Consider the following 12,132-nt stretch of genomic DNA (forward strand, 5'->3'; position numbering starts at 1 on the left):
CAGTACATATCCTCTTTCTGTCCGGACGGCGGAAAGCTTTTGCTGATTATTTTTTTCTCTTTGGCGGAAGGTTGCTAGCATTTGGCGAAAGCACTATTGTTTCACTTTTTTTTCTTCAAGTGCCATAGTCTATTTTCATTTTTAAGTGCTCACAGTGGCGGAAAGCACTAAATTTTTAAGTCACAATGGCGAAAGGCCATTAGCCAATAGTTGCGGACCGATTTTCGGGCAATACCGTGTCTGTTTTTTTAAATACCATGTCCATTTTTTTTTGAGCGGTCCGTGTCCGTTTGTGGGTCGGCGTTGAAGGTGCCCTGAGCCCACCAAAATGACCCTTGTACCCCTTGACTGGCCTGAATGATTCGGACCACAATAGCAGCCCGAGGAGAAAATGCCTCGCATGTAAAACGTCTCAACGGAGGCCCACGAGCAAGTCAAACGGTCAAGTCTGAACGCCGCCGCACCCGACCGTGTCCCCAACGCGTACGCGTAAAAAGCCGGCCCAGGACTGGAACCAGAACGGTATACCACCCGTCACCCTAGACAGGCTTCGTTTCCTCCGGCGACGGCGGAACGAGCGAGAGAGTCCTCGGCGCGGCCGACAACCGGCTGGGCTGCGGGATCGCGCGATTCAGCCGGCGCGAAGGGCCGCAGAACTAGCGGCACCGCACCGCGCCGCGCCGCACGCCATGGCAGGTTCGTCGCCTCCCCGCCCCGCGCGGTTGCGCCCCCCACCCTCCCCTCCCCGGGTTACTTTTCTGATGATGGATCGATCGTGCTGGGTGCGATTTTGGTGCGCGCGGTTGGTCTTGGGCCGTCGCTTGGTTCGCGATGGATCCGGTTGGGCGTGGGAAGCATCCGATCGATTAGGTAGGGTAGGTGGGTGGCGATGTTCAGGAACATCTTTCGGGAAGTGATGCGAATTCAGGAACGATGGCCGATAATTGTGCTTCGGGAAGGTATAGTTTGGGGTTGAAGTTGAGATGGCTCTGAGTGTTTGTCATGTGAGGTATTATATGTCAAACCTTCATACATGTGTTTAGCTTAATTAGCTCCTGTGCTTATTCCCAAAAAATTGTACAGGTGTGTAGATGGTTTCGTTCCTGCACATTTCTTGCAGGTTAACTGATACTAGTTCCTAATCGCTTTCATGGCTGGCTGCAATCTCTGCCTTCTAGTATAGCGCTCTGCCCCTAAAGCATGGTTCCTCATAGTTAGAGCAATTTCTTCATTTCATTCAGTCAAGAATGTACCAGCTCAGATTGCTACAATCCCTTCATTCAGTCATGAATGTGATTTGCAGGTAATAACCCACCACCAAAGCCATGGGAGCGTGTTGGCACTTCATCTGGCCCAGCCCCTTTCAAGCCCCCCTCTGGAGGCAGCACTAGCGACGTTGTTGAGGCCTCTGGGACAGCAAAACCTGGGGAAGTTGTTTCTGCTGCACAGAGCAATGCTGCTTTCAACGTGAACAATACAGTTGCAGGGCCTGTGCCCCCGCGTCCCTGGCAGCAGCAAGGATACGGAAATACTTATGGGGGTAATCAATAATTTGTGCAGCGTTCCAGCAATTACATGCTCTTTCTGGCTTGAATGATAATTTTTCAATCAAAATGCAGGTGATGGTGCCAGTACCTATAATTCATATGGTGGATTTGGCGGGGCTTATAGTAACGGTGGGCTATACGGAAATAATAACATGTATTCAGGGTATGGAGGTGGTTACGGCGGTTCGTACGGAGGCTCTGGGATGTATGGTGGGTCAATGTATAATAACGGGATGGGAAATCCATACGGTGGAATGGGCATGAGTCCTTACAATCAGGGTCCTCATTCGTTTGGCCCTCCAGCACCACCCCCAGGTTTCTGGGTGTCCTTCCTACGAGTGGTAATGCCATTTCTACCAACTGAAAATTGAATTAGATATTGATTTGTTTAATCTATAATCCATACCGTTGAGCATGATTCAGCTTTGTACAATTGTGTCCTTCATATGGTGATTGCTGTGCTTAAACTTTTGTGGATCTAAGTTTGCTTGTTTAGCCTGTTTGTGCTGCCATGTTATGATTATCCTGATGAAGTTCATGCCTTCTTTATGTATAAAAAATAGTTGGTGGAACAGGTTTCAGGTTTGGCTAGAAATCTATGATCTAAATCTATGGCGTGGCTATTGTTCAACGCACAATTTGTTCCTTGCATCTTGTGCATTCAAAAAATTAATTAGTCATTTTATATGCTTTAAATGGGGACAACGTTCTATTTACCCTGTTTCTCACTGATTGCAGATGCATGGGATTGTGAATTTCTCTGGGCGAGTTGCATTCCTTATCAGCCAGAACACTCAGGCATTCCACATGTTCATCACAGCTCTTTTGCAGGTATCCTTTGACGAGTGCCTTTCCATTCGATTCAAACATGCTTCTTAAGTTCTTCTGAATTCTGATCCAATAATATTATTGTCACAGCTATGTGATAAGTCTGGAATGCTTTATGGTGAGCTTGCGAGATTCACATTTCGATTGCTGGGGATCAAAACCAAACCAAATAAGGGCAGAATTCAGGGTGCACAAGCTCCATCATTGGATGGGCCAGGCCAGCAGTTCGTTGAGGCACCAAAAGCTAGCAAGAACTCATGGGAGAACGTCTGGAGCGGCGATGCTAAGGGAATGTGAGCTGCTATAGGTGTGCAGTTACAGTGACAGGTTTTGTTAGACGAGGACGATGAGTTTGCTTATGGCTATGGGGAGAAAGGAAATCTGCTGATTTCTGTTCTGATGCATCTGCCATTTGAACCAGAGCGAGGAAACCAAGTAATCCCTAATGCTCGTTGTATTTACCGTGATTTCTTTTCTTCCCTAGTATCTGTGTAGTGCTGTTACGAAGAGTTTGCTGCTGTGAGAAATGTGAGCTTGTAAAGTATGGCTTTCCTGATAATAGAGTAAATATTACCCAAAATGCCTTGTCCCGAGAACTGGTCCACAAATATTACTGTTTTCCGTTATATCCTTTTTAATGACAAAAAGATATATTTTTTATTTTAGCACAGGAGTATACTGACGCACCTCGTGATAACGGCATGGAATTATTATCTGCTCTCACAGTTGTTTCCGCCAACAGGCAGAATGATCATGATTAATCAGCAATATGCCATCCCTTTGGAACAGTTGCTGGGACAGATAAAGTTCTTCGGCTCTTGCAGACGGTAGTGCTGCTACTCGTAAATGTTACTAGCTGCGTGGTGCGCGAAACTGGTCTGAAGTTGACATGCGCCCTGAGCTCTGAAGCTGAAGCGCGTTGTTTCTTATCCTCCTTGGGTACTGCAAGGGTGCCTGACTCTCCTTTATGCAGAGCATGCTTTGTACTCTGAACTTTTGCCTTTTGAAAACTGTATGACACGAGATACTGTTGTGAAGGCCATGAGATGGAGCAGATTTGCATGTCAACATCTTGCGATGACTGACGCAGGTCTTGTGGGTGTATCAGGTTCGTTCACTGCGTCCTTTAAGTGAACACGGTCCCTGTATCTACTCCACTATCGCCAAACAGTCCCACTTGAGCAACCAAACCAAACGTGCCATATATCAAGATATAGTACCATGAATTTTTCGAAAACCGTAGATTGGCTGCCGAGTACGGGCGCCTAATATCTCTTCTGCTGTCCAGCAATCACCGGCGCGACAAGATCACCTGGAGTCACCGATGATCAAGATAATGCGGTCGCCACGGCCTTCAATTTCTTACAGTTTTCTGAGACAAGGCCCGGGAGGAGATAATCTGCTGCAATGGAACACACAAAATAAAGAAAATGAGCCCCTTTTATTGTGTTTCTCCTGGCTTGGGTGATGCTGATGTCAAGTGGATGAGGAAGCAGTGTAGGAGGAGCCACCCTGCATCCCAACCTCCAATAGCTCATCCGTAACCTCCACCCCTTCCTTTCCCCCTCAACTATCTCCACGTCTCCCTGCATCTTTGTCTCCATGCGCAGCAGAAGCCTCCCCCTATCTGCTATCCCCTGGCTACTATATATCACTTGCACTCCCCACCACTCCCTCCCGTTCGTGCTCCCTTCTCGCCTGCGTCCTCCTCTAAGGTAAAGCGCCATCCATTCCATTCCATCCATGTTCTTCCTTCCCCTGCTTCATGCACCGCAGTTCCTTCTCGAGCTCCGTCTTCCTGTGTTTTTGTAGCTTTGCCTTTGTCTTCCATCTCTTTGTTGGTTCGATCCTCTGTAGGAGCAGTGAGGATTTTGTGTTTGTTTCTTCTCGACTTTGCGCTTGCCGATGTTCCAAAGTTCCATTGCTAGCTTCACCATGTTCCTTTATCATTTCTGCCAAAATGAATCGCGTGTCTGTTTCGCTGTTTTCTCCTGGGAAATTGTTCGTCGGTTTTGCTTTTCTCCTAGGAAATTGTTTTTCTGTTTCCTCTGGGGAAATTGTTGGTCGGTTTTGTGTTCTGCTGAGAGAGCAGTATTTATATCTTTTATGCAGAAACAAAATGGGCATCTGCATGCACTCTGCAAGAAAGGTGTCCCTTTTTGTTTCTCCACCCATGGAACCTGCCATCATACTAGTATTTTTTAGGAGTAGCTCGATCGGCTTGTTGCTTTAAAGGAAAGGGCGTCCATACTTTCGTCTTCCCTAGTTTTTTGCATGTAAACGACGGCCGTTTTGGAGGAAGATCTAGCTCTACCGTCTAACACGCTGGCCCTGTTCTGTTCTTGGTTGCAGAGTGGTGAAGGGTTCGTCGCTGCTAGCCAGGCAATCATGGCGGAGACGGTCACCAATGTATCGGAGTACCAGGCCATCGCGAAGCAGAAGCTTCCCAAGATGGCCTACGACTACTACGCATCCGGGGCGGAGGACGAGTGGACCCTCAAGGAGAACAGGGAGGCATTCTCCAGGATCTTGTAAGCAATTTAAGTCTTGTTTGTCCATCTAACCAGCTTTAACGCGTGTGTGAGTCAGGGAGCTGTGCAACTCTTGAGCTTCAAACCAGATTATAAAAAACGTTCAGGGCACTGATGCTGAAAATAGTGGCCATCATCAGATTAAACCATTCCATGTTTTTTAGGAATTATTAGTAATCATTAAAAAATAGAGGGAGAGAGAGAGAGAACAAAGTGTGGTTGACACTTCTCCCTACTCTTGTGTTTGAGTGCATTTTATTATCCGAGTTTATGTATATATTGGAGCAACAGTTAGTGTTGGTACTATTCTACAAGTGGGCCATCCTTTTTCATTTACTGCTAAAATAAAAGTAAAATTTCCCTTTTCCAATGAATCTGAAATTTGTATTTTCATGAATTTTCATCGATAAAAACAAAAAACAACACTTCCTCTATGTGATCAAAATGCTAAATTATTGAGTTGTTTCTTATGTCCACAAGAATTCCTTCTTGGCATAGCTACTATATATAAAACTTTGTGATTCCGTAATTAGGCTTGTTGCTAGTCCATTCACAACCTAGCAAAAGTTCCGATACATAGCCTAATTTCGATGAAGCCCTTCAACTTAAGTTGTCAAATATGTATTAACATTCGCACAAACTTTTGTAGTCATTGGATTCACATCCAACCATCATGATCACCTCGAGCATCTAATAACGGTTAGAGAGAAGCCCACAACAAAGTGTGGCTGTCACTTCTACCTGGTATTGTGCTTGAGTCGATTTTATTATCCGAGTCCGTGTATATTATGCGAGCAACAGTTGTAGTGTTGGTACTATTCTCCAAGCGGGTATCATTTTTTTATTAAATAAACAAAAGCAACATTTCCTTTTCATATGAAAATAGAATTTGAAACAACATTTTCATCGATTAAAAAACACTTCCTTTTCACAATGACAAATGTAAACAACATTAGTGGTTGGGTTGTCTTTTTATGTGTGCAAGAATTCCTTTTTGGCGTACGTATTATTATACAACTTTGTGATTTAATAGTTACTCTTGTTGCTAGTCCGTTCATAGCCTAGCAAATGTTATACTTAATACACAATATTTTAGATGGACTTTTTCAATAAAAGTTGCCAAAATTGTGGAAACGTCCACACAAACTTTTGTAGCCATTGAATCTTTATCCAACCATCATGATTGCCTCTAGTATTTTATACATAGAAAACCTTCGGCCTAACCCTAACATGTGTCCCTTACATCCCAACGTCGCCACATATTGGGCATGCTCTCTTCCTCCACCCTCCTCCGGCTCTTATGTTGCCCTTCTTCCTCTTCTAACTCTTTGTGTTGCCACCCTTCCTCCTCTTCTACGATGGTCATTGATGTCACCTTCTAGTGATGGTTGGTGACCTCTTTGGCGAATACCATATAAGAAAATAGGAGAATGAAGAAACAAAGAGGCCAAGATATTTTTCAAGGGAATTTGCTTTCTAGGTGATCTGAGAAGACATCTTTGGCTCTCATTAGTTGCTTCATCGAGGCAAAAAGGACGTGGGATAACCATGTTTTAGCAAAGCTGATTAATAGCAATTTTGGTAACTTACCATGCATTATAAATTCAAACCTTAAAATTATTAAAACATCGCCGCGGTCACGACGTCCACCATAAAATCCTCCGTTGTGTCATGTCATGTCCTAAAATCTTACCCCTGACTCCGCCTAATACCACATCATGAATAATTTAATTCCTGTCAATTATTATCGCAAACGGCACATCACACCATCATCATGGGTCTTCCACAACTCCAACGTTCACTCTCGTCTATTTATGCATGTCGGTGACTTCACTAGCTTTTCATTTGGGTAGCCTAATGAAAACAACAGTTTTTGAACATTGTCGTCATACTTTCTCTTCCATGACGAATGATGGTTTCCTTGTGTGACACGACATGATGAATTATCACCATCAATTCATTGGGAAGAAAATATAATTTGGTGGGAGCACTTAAAGAAAAATAACAAAATTACGCTAATCTGCATAGTTGGCAGGGCCGGGCAAAACATTTTACATGCTTAGGGATGGATTAAAAAGATATCATTATTTATCTATTTATATTGAACTTTTTTATCTTGACAGAACTCAGGTGGCCATTAATATATGTTGTTTTATTAATACATTATTTGACAAATGAGATATACAACAACAATTTTTTGGGGATATAACTAGCATCATGATTTTTTTAATGATCATTTATACCGATGTCCAAATATAATTCCTACATTCACCATTACATATACATTTTATGTGCTACACTAAAACTGTATTTTGTTATAAAATGTGTTTTCATTATTTAGTTTATACTTTTTAAAAATATATTTTGGTGTATTGAAAAATATTTTGTTAAATTGTGTTCACCATTCAGCAAAGAACAAACCAATAATTTCACATTATTCCACCAATTTACCTATGCCCCTTGATGTATCATAATGTGTTTATATATGTATCGTTAAGTATCTATAGAACTTGGTAGAGTGCCTATTGAGTATATGGATTTAGTAAATAACTTGAGATGTCTGGAGTTCAAGACTAAGCGCAACTAAACAAAAAAATTCTAAAGTGCATGAAGTGTCAGGGCATCTTCAACACTGACCGCAAACCGGACACTGCATCTGTCCGCGGACAGGGGAGACTAGTTCGCGAACACGGATACGGGAGCAGCCATCCAAAGCTATATGCATACATTTTAAAACAAGTTTAAACAAGTCGGACAAATTACATGCAAACCGGATGATTTTCATTCTAACCAGACAAAAACATTTACATTTTGGACATATTTTAACTAAACTATACCGGCCTACGATAAAACTAGTCTACAGCCAGCCACGACAGATCTCCACTCCCATGACATGTCTTCCCTATGTCCGGCAGCCCGCTCGTCGGACTGTCGGAAGCCAGGACGGATATGCTTCAGCGTGAGGGGAAGAATAGCCTCCCTCCACCTTCGTGAAGCATGGACCGAGGTTGGCTTTTAGGCGGGGAACACGGTCACTGTGGTCAACACCCCCGCTCACCGGGAAGACACCGACTGTGTAACCCGGCGACGCGGTGGCCTTCGTGGGACCCAAGCGGCGGCGGCCTCCCATGATGTATTTTTCCTCATTGTCCGCAGTGGCCGCGGACATGCCAACCTCCACCGACATGACGTTTTACCCCACCCGCCTGATGCGTTGCCGCCATTGCTCGTGGCCAATTTGTCGGGAGACGGCGTTGTCCAGCCAGGACGGGCGAGGAGGGGTGGCGATGGCGATGATGGTGGCGCCGGATATGAAGGGTTTGCCGGCAAGCCATCTTGTATCGGGCAGGCTCACCGGGCACCCAATGTCGCTCCAATGCTGAAGAACTCCTTTTGTTCGCCGGAGGCCATGGCGGATGTTGTACAAGGAGGAGATGGAGAGAGTGGAGGTGATGTGTGGTTCTTGCCTGGCGTCTGGCCACATTTATATAGCATGTGGATGCGAGGAGCTAGCCAGAAAGGTTTTTAATGCCGGCCGACACATGAACGAACGTGTGGCGCTCGGGGTGCTGGAGTTGGTTCCTCGGCACATGCGCCGGTTTAGTGGAGATGGGCGGGTAGACGGATGCCGTTCCAATGTGGAGAGAAGGCGTGCGCAACGGGCCAGCAGCGGGAGGCGCTCTTGGCCAGCGAGCCGCTTCAATGCCGACTCCAGTGGGTGGCCGCGTCCGTTCTGGGCCGACATGAATGTGGGCAGCTGGTTTCGGATGGGAAAGCGCACGGGCGCGGGAGAGGGCTTTTTGGCCACCCAGGTTAGTCAGACGCGGGCAAGGCAGCAACTCGGACGCCCGCAAACCTCCTCCTCTTAGTTTGTCTTCAGTTTACAGGAAAAAATGAGTCCGGACCGATGTAGGAATGCGTTAGATGGCAAAACACGTTCGAACCGCGCTGTTCAGATGGTTGGGGGAGTTTTGAGGGTGGACGTTGGAGATGTGCTCAAGTCGTAGTATGTCATTTCCTGGATGTGCTCAATGTACGGAGAATCACCCGACTCATCAATTTTAGAAATGGGCTTCAGTTTGGAAAATCACCTCTACAACTGGGTGCCAACTTGACCCCAAAATCTGAGTCCGCACGGTGGTTCTCTCCTCCCTCTCGACTCTCTGTCTCCCATGCGACAAGTGGCTGCATTTTCACCTCTCCATCGCTGCCATTCCCTCCTTCCTCCTTGTGGCGGCCTTGACCTCGACCATGTCCTACACGTCTGCCGAGCTCCTACACAAGCAGATCAATCAAATCTACTACTCCCTCCATTTCAAAATACTTGAAGTACTCCCTCTGTAAACTAATATAAGAGCGTTTAGATCACTATTTTAATGATTTAAATGCTCTTATATTAATTTATGGAGGGAGTAATAGACTTGTCCTAAGCCAAACTTCTTCAAGTTTGATCAAGTTTGTAAAAATATATACCAACATCTACAACACCAAATTAGCTTAACTAGATTCATCATAGGTACTATGTATTTGATGTTGTAGGTATTAAGAAAATCAATAAAGTTGGCCGAATTAAAGAAGTTTGATGTATGACAAACCTAGAACTTCAAATATTTTGAAACAGAGGTGGTGGTGGTAGTATGCGACCACTGCTTGTTATAGTAGTTGGTAAGATATTTGGTGTTTTTTGTTGTTGTCTTGGGTCCCCAATCTAACAGAATACATGTGTGACCAGGTTTCGCCCTCGCATACTGATTGACGTGTCGACCATCGACATGACCACATCCGTCCTGGGAATGAAGATATCCATGCCCATCATGATTTCCCCCACCGCCTTTCAGAAGATGGCTCACCCGGAAGGTACTTGATTACTCAACTCCAGCACTCTGTCCTCGTGTTTACTTGACGATTAGCCGGTTTCCTTAGATTGGAATTATGCATCTAGCCCAAATAATATTACCACATTCAACATGAAACATCAGCTTCATACACTAATACTGCAGTGAACCATACTGATACACTGAGACAGAGTTAACTACTGTAGTAGATAAAGTACTCCCTCCGTCCCATAATATAAGAACGTTTTTGACATTAGTGTAGTAAATAATCGTCAAACCAAAGATGACTCCGCAACACACGTACGTATGTCTTGTGTTTCTCGAGCTAACTGAGATCCCTTGTGTATTGATTAATTCAGGAGAGTACGCAACTGCACGGGCAGCGTCAGCAGCAGGAACTGTGATGGTATGCTCCTGTTAATCCAACCAATTCATGTTGTGTCTTGTGTGTGTGTGTGTGTGTGTGTGTGTGTGTGTGTGTGTGTGTGTGATCCTGAGCTTGAAAACACTTTGCTCTCTATTTTTGTTGCCAGACGCTGTCATCGTGGGCTACCTCGAGCGTGGAGGAGGTGGCCTCGACTGGGCCGGGGATCCGCTTCTTCCAGCTCTACGTAAGCACCACATCGATCTCTGTTCGTGTCTCACAGATCGATGGTGCATCATGGTATCTGAGGCTAATCATCTTGGTTGCCTGCGATGCGCCATGGACGACGACGGGTGCTTGATTTGCAGGTGTACAAGGACAGGAAGGTGGTGGAGCAGCTGGTGAGGAGGGCGGAGAAGGCCGGGTTCAAGGCCATCGCGCTCACCGTCGACACCCCGCGCCTCGGCCGCCGCGAGGCCGACATCAAGAACAGGTTCGTGCTGCCGCCGGGCCTCACGCTCAAGAACTTCGAGGGCCTCAACCTCGGCACCATGGACCAGGTCAGTTGATCACCCGCCTTCATTCCTCCATCGGCTTTACGAAATCGACGTTGCATATTTTGCTTACCACCTCGATCGGTTGCAGGCCAATGACTCCGGGCTGGCGTCGTACGTCGCCGGCCAAATCGACCGCACCCTGAGCTGGAAGGACGTCAAGTGGCTGCAGAGCATCACCACCATGCCCATCCTCGTCAAGGGAGTCATCACCGCGGAAGACGGTAACCCGTCTCGCCATCTCTTCTTCTTAGCTTTGATTTGAGAGCCACGGATGCGAAGATAGGCTGACATCGCCGGTTTCCGTGGACACCCGCGCGCGCGCAGCTCGGCTGGCCGTCCACTCCGGCGCGGCCGGCATCATCGTGTCCAACCACGGCGCCCGCCAGCTCGACTACGTGCCGGCCACCATCAGCGCCCTCGAGGAGGTCGTCACGGCCGCCCAGGGGCGCATCCCGGTGTACCTCGACGGAGGCGTCCGCCGCGGCACCGACGTCTTCAAGGCGCTCGCTCTCGGCGCCTCCGGCGTCTTCGTAAGCCACCGATCGACCCTTCACCAGCCACTGTTCATACCGCGTACGTATGTTTAGCACTGGATTCTTGTTTGCAGATCGGGCGGCCGGTGGTGTTCGCGCTGGCGGCGGAGGGCGAGGCCGGAGTGCGGAACGTGCTGCGCATGATGCGGGAGGAGTTCGAGCTCACCATGGCGCTCGGCGGGTGCACCAAGCTCAGCGACATCACCCGCAACCACATCTTCACCGAGGGCGACCGCCTCGGGCGCCCCCTGCCGAGGATGTGATCAAGAGCCAACGGCATACGAACGCGCCCACCGCCGATCATCGCCGTCTCTGACGCACGGCCGGGCATGCTAGCCAAGTATCCACTGCAACGCACGCAATAATTACCGCGAACTCTATACCTACGACATCGTCAGCGCCAAGATGGATGCTAGCCGTGTGTGTCCGGCCGGGGACGGTGAGCCGTAGTAGATAAATTTTGCGTACTGTCGACCGGCACGTTTCGCCATTTGACCATATTTCACACCGACTACACCATATTGTATTCCATATCCTATTGGGTCCACACATATACACTCATCGATTCTGTATTTATCATAATACATTGTCATCGAGTAAAGCTTATCTGGATACGGGTGTGAACTGGAAAGGGTCCCAGCCCCGCGAGCATCGCCGCTCGCCTGGCGGCTGCCGCCCTCCCCAGCCACATCCATCGTCGCAGGTAGCAGCTCACCGCTCTCGCTGTCGGCCAGCCCCGCGAACAACTACTATAATTCAAATTACACTTACACAATGTTCATAACTAATTGCACTTGTAATTGAACAATTTTAACTTTAAAGTGGGCGTCGTATCCTATGAATCTGACTACGTTCGTGCACCCCTGCATCCCTTCGCTACCATCCATCCGAATCAAATCCTGCGCATGTAGTTTGTTGGCTCAATTCTTGCAAAAAG

At 47.0% G+C, this 12,132-nt stretch overlaps 2 protein-coding genes across 2 annotated transcripts; both read left to right on the forward strand.

Annotated features, from left to right (window-relative positions):
* The first annotated feature begins 496 nt into the window (after window positions 1–496).
* LOC123123108 (peroxisomal membrane protein 13) lies at window positions 497–3,040 on the forward strand. Its single transcript, XM_044543553.1, has 5 exons — window positions 497–696; window positions 1,304–1,540; window positions 1,620–1,888; window positions 2,286–2,378; window positions 2,466–3,040. Exons 1-5 carry the CDS (start codon window positions 690–692, stop codon window positions 2,670–2,672), a joined length of 813 nt encoding a protein of 270 aa, XP_044399488.1. The 5' UTR covers window positions 497–689; the 3' UTR covers window positions 2,673–3,040.
* Window positions 3,041–3,806: 766 nt separating this feature from the next.
* Window positions 3,807–11,774, forward strand: LOC123123107 (peroxisomal (S)-2-hydroxy-acid oxidase GLO1). The gene is made up of 9 exons (XM_044543552.1): window positions 3,807–4,090; window positions 4,728–4,906; window positions 9,639–9,763; window positions 10,101–10,147; window positions 10,275–10,352; window positions 10,474–10,665; window positions 10,751–10,883; window positions 10,987–11,192; window positions 11,270–11,774. The coding sequence occupies exons 2-9, from the start codon at window positions 4,764–4,766 to the stop codon at window positions 11,456–11,458; spliced, it is 1,113 nt and encodes a 370-aa protein (XP_044399487.1). The 5' UTR covers window positions 3,807–4,090; window positions 4,728–4,763; the 3' UTR covers window positions 11,459–11,774.
* The last annotated feature ends 358 nt before the right edge of the window (window positions 11,775–12,132 follow it).

This window comes from Triticum aestivum, chromosome 5D (genome assembly GCF_018294505.1).
Source record: "Triticum aestivum cultivar Chinese Spring chromosome 5D, IWGSC CS RefSeq v2.1, whole genome shotgun sequence".
Lineage (NCBI taxonomy): Eukaryota > Viridiplantae > Streptophyta > Magnoliopsida > Poales > Poaceae > Triticum > Triticum aestivum.

Bases quoted from the DNA above. Each gene is read 5' to 3' on its own strand.
- LOC123123107 (XM_044543552.1), top strand. From the start codon at position 4,764: ATGGCGGAGACGGTCACCAATGTATCGGAGTACCAGGCCATCGCGAAG. The intron at 10,353-10,473 runs GTAAGCACCACA...CTTGATTTGCAG, and splicing joins TCCGCTTCTTCCAGCTCTAC to GTGTACAAGGACAGGAAGGT. The intron at 10,884-10,986 runs GTAACCCGTCTC...GCGCGCGCGCAG, and splicing joins AGTCATCACCGCGGAAGACG to CTCGGCTGGCCGTCCACTCC.
- LOC123123108 (XM_044543553.1), top strand. The intron at 1,889-2,285 runs GTAATGCCATTT...CACTGATTGCAG, and splicing joins GGGTGTCCTTCCTACGAGTG to ATGCATGGGATTGTGAATTT. The intron at 2,379-2,465 runs GTATCCTTTGAC...TTATTGTCACAG, and splicing joins TCATCACAGCTCTTTTGCAG to CTATGTGATAAGTCTGGAAT.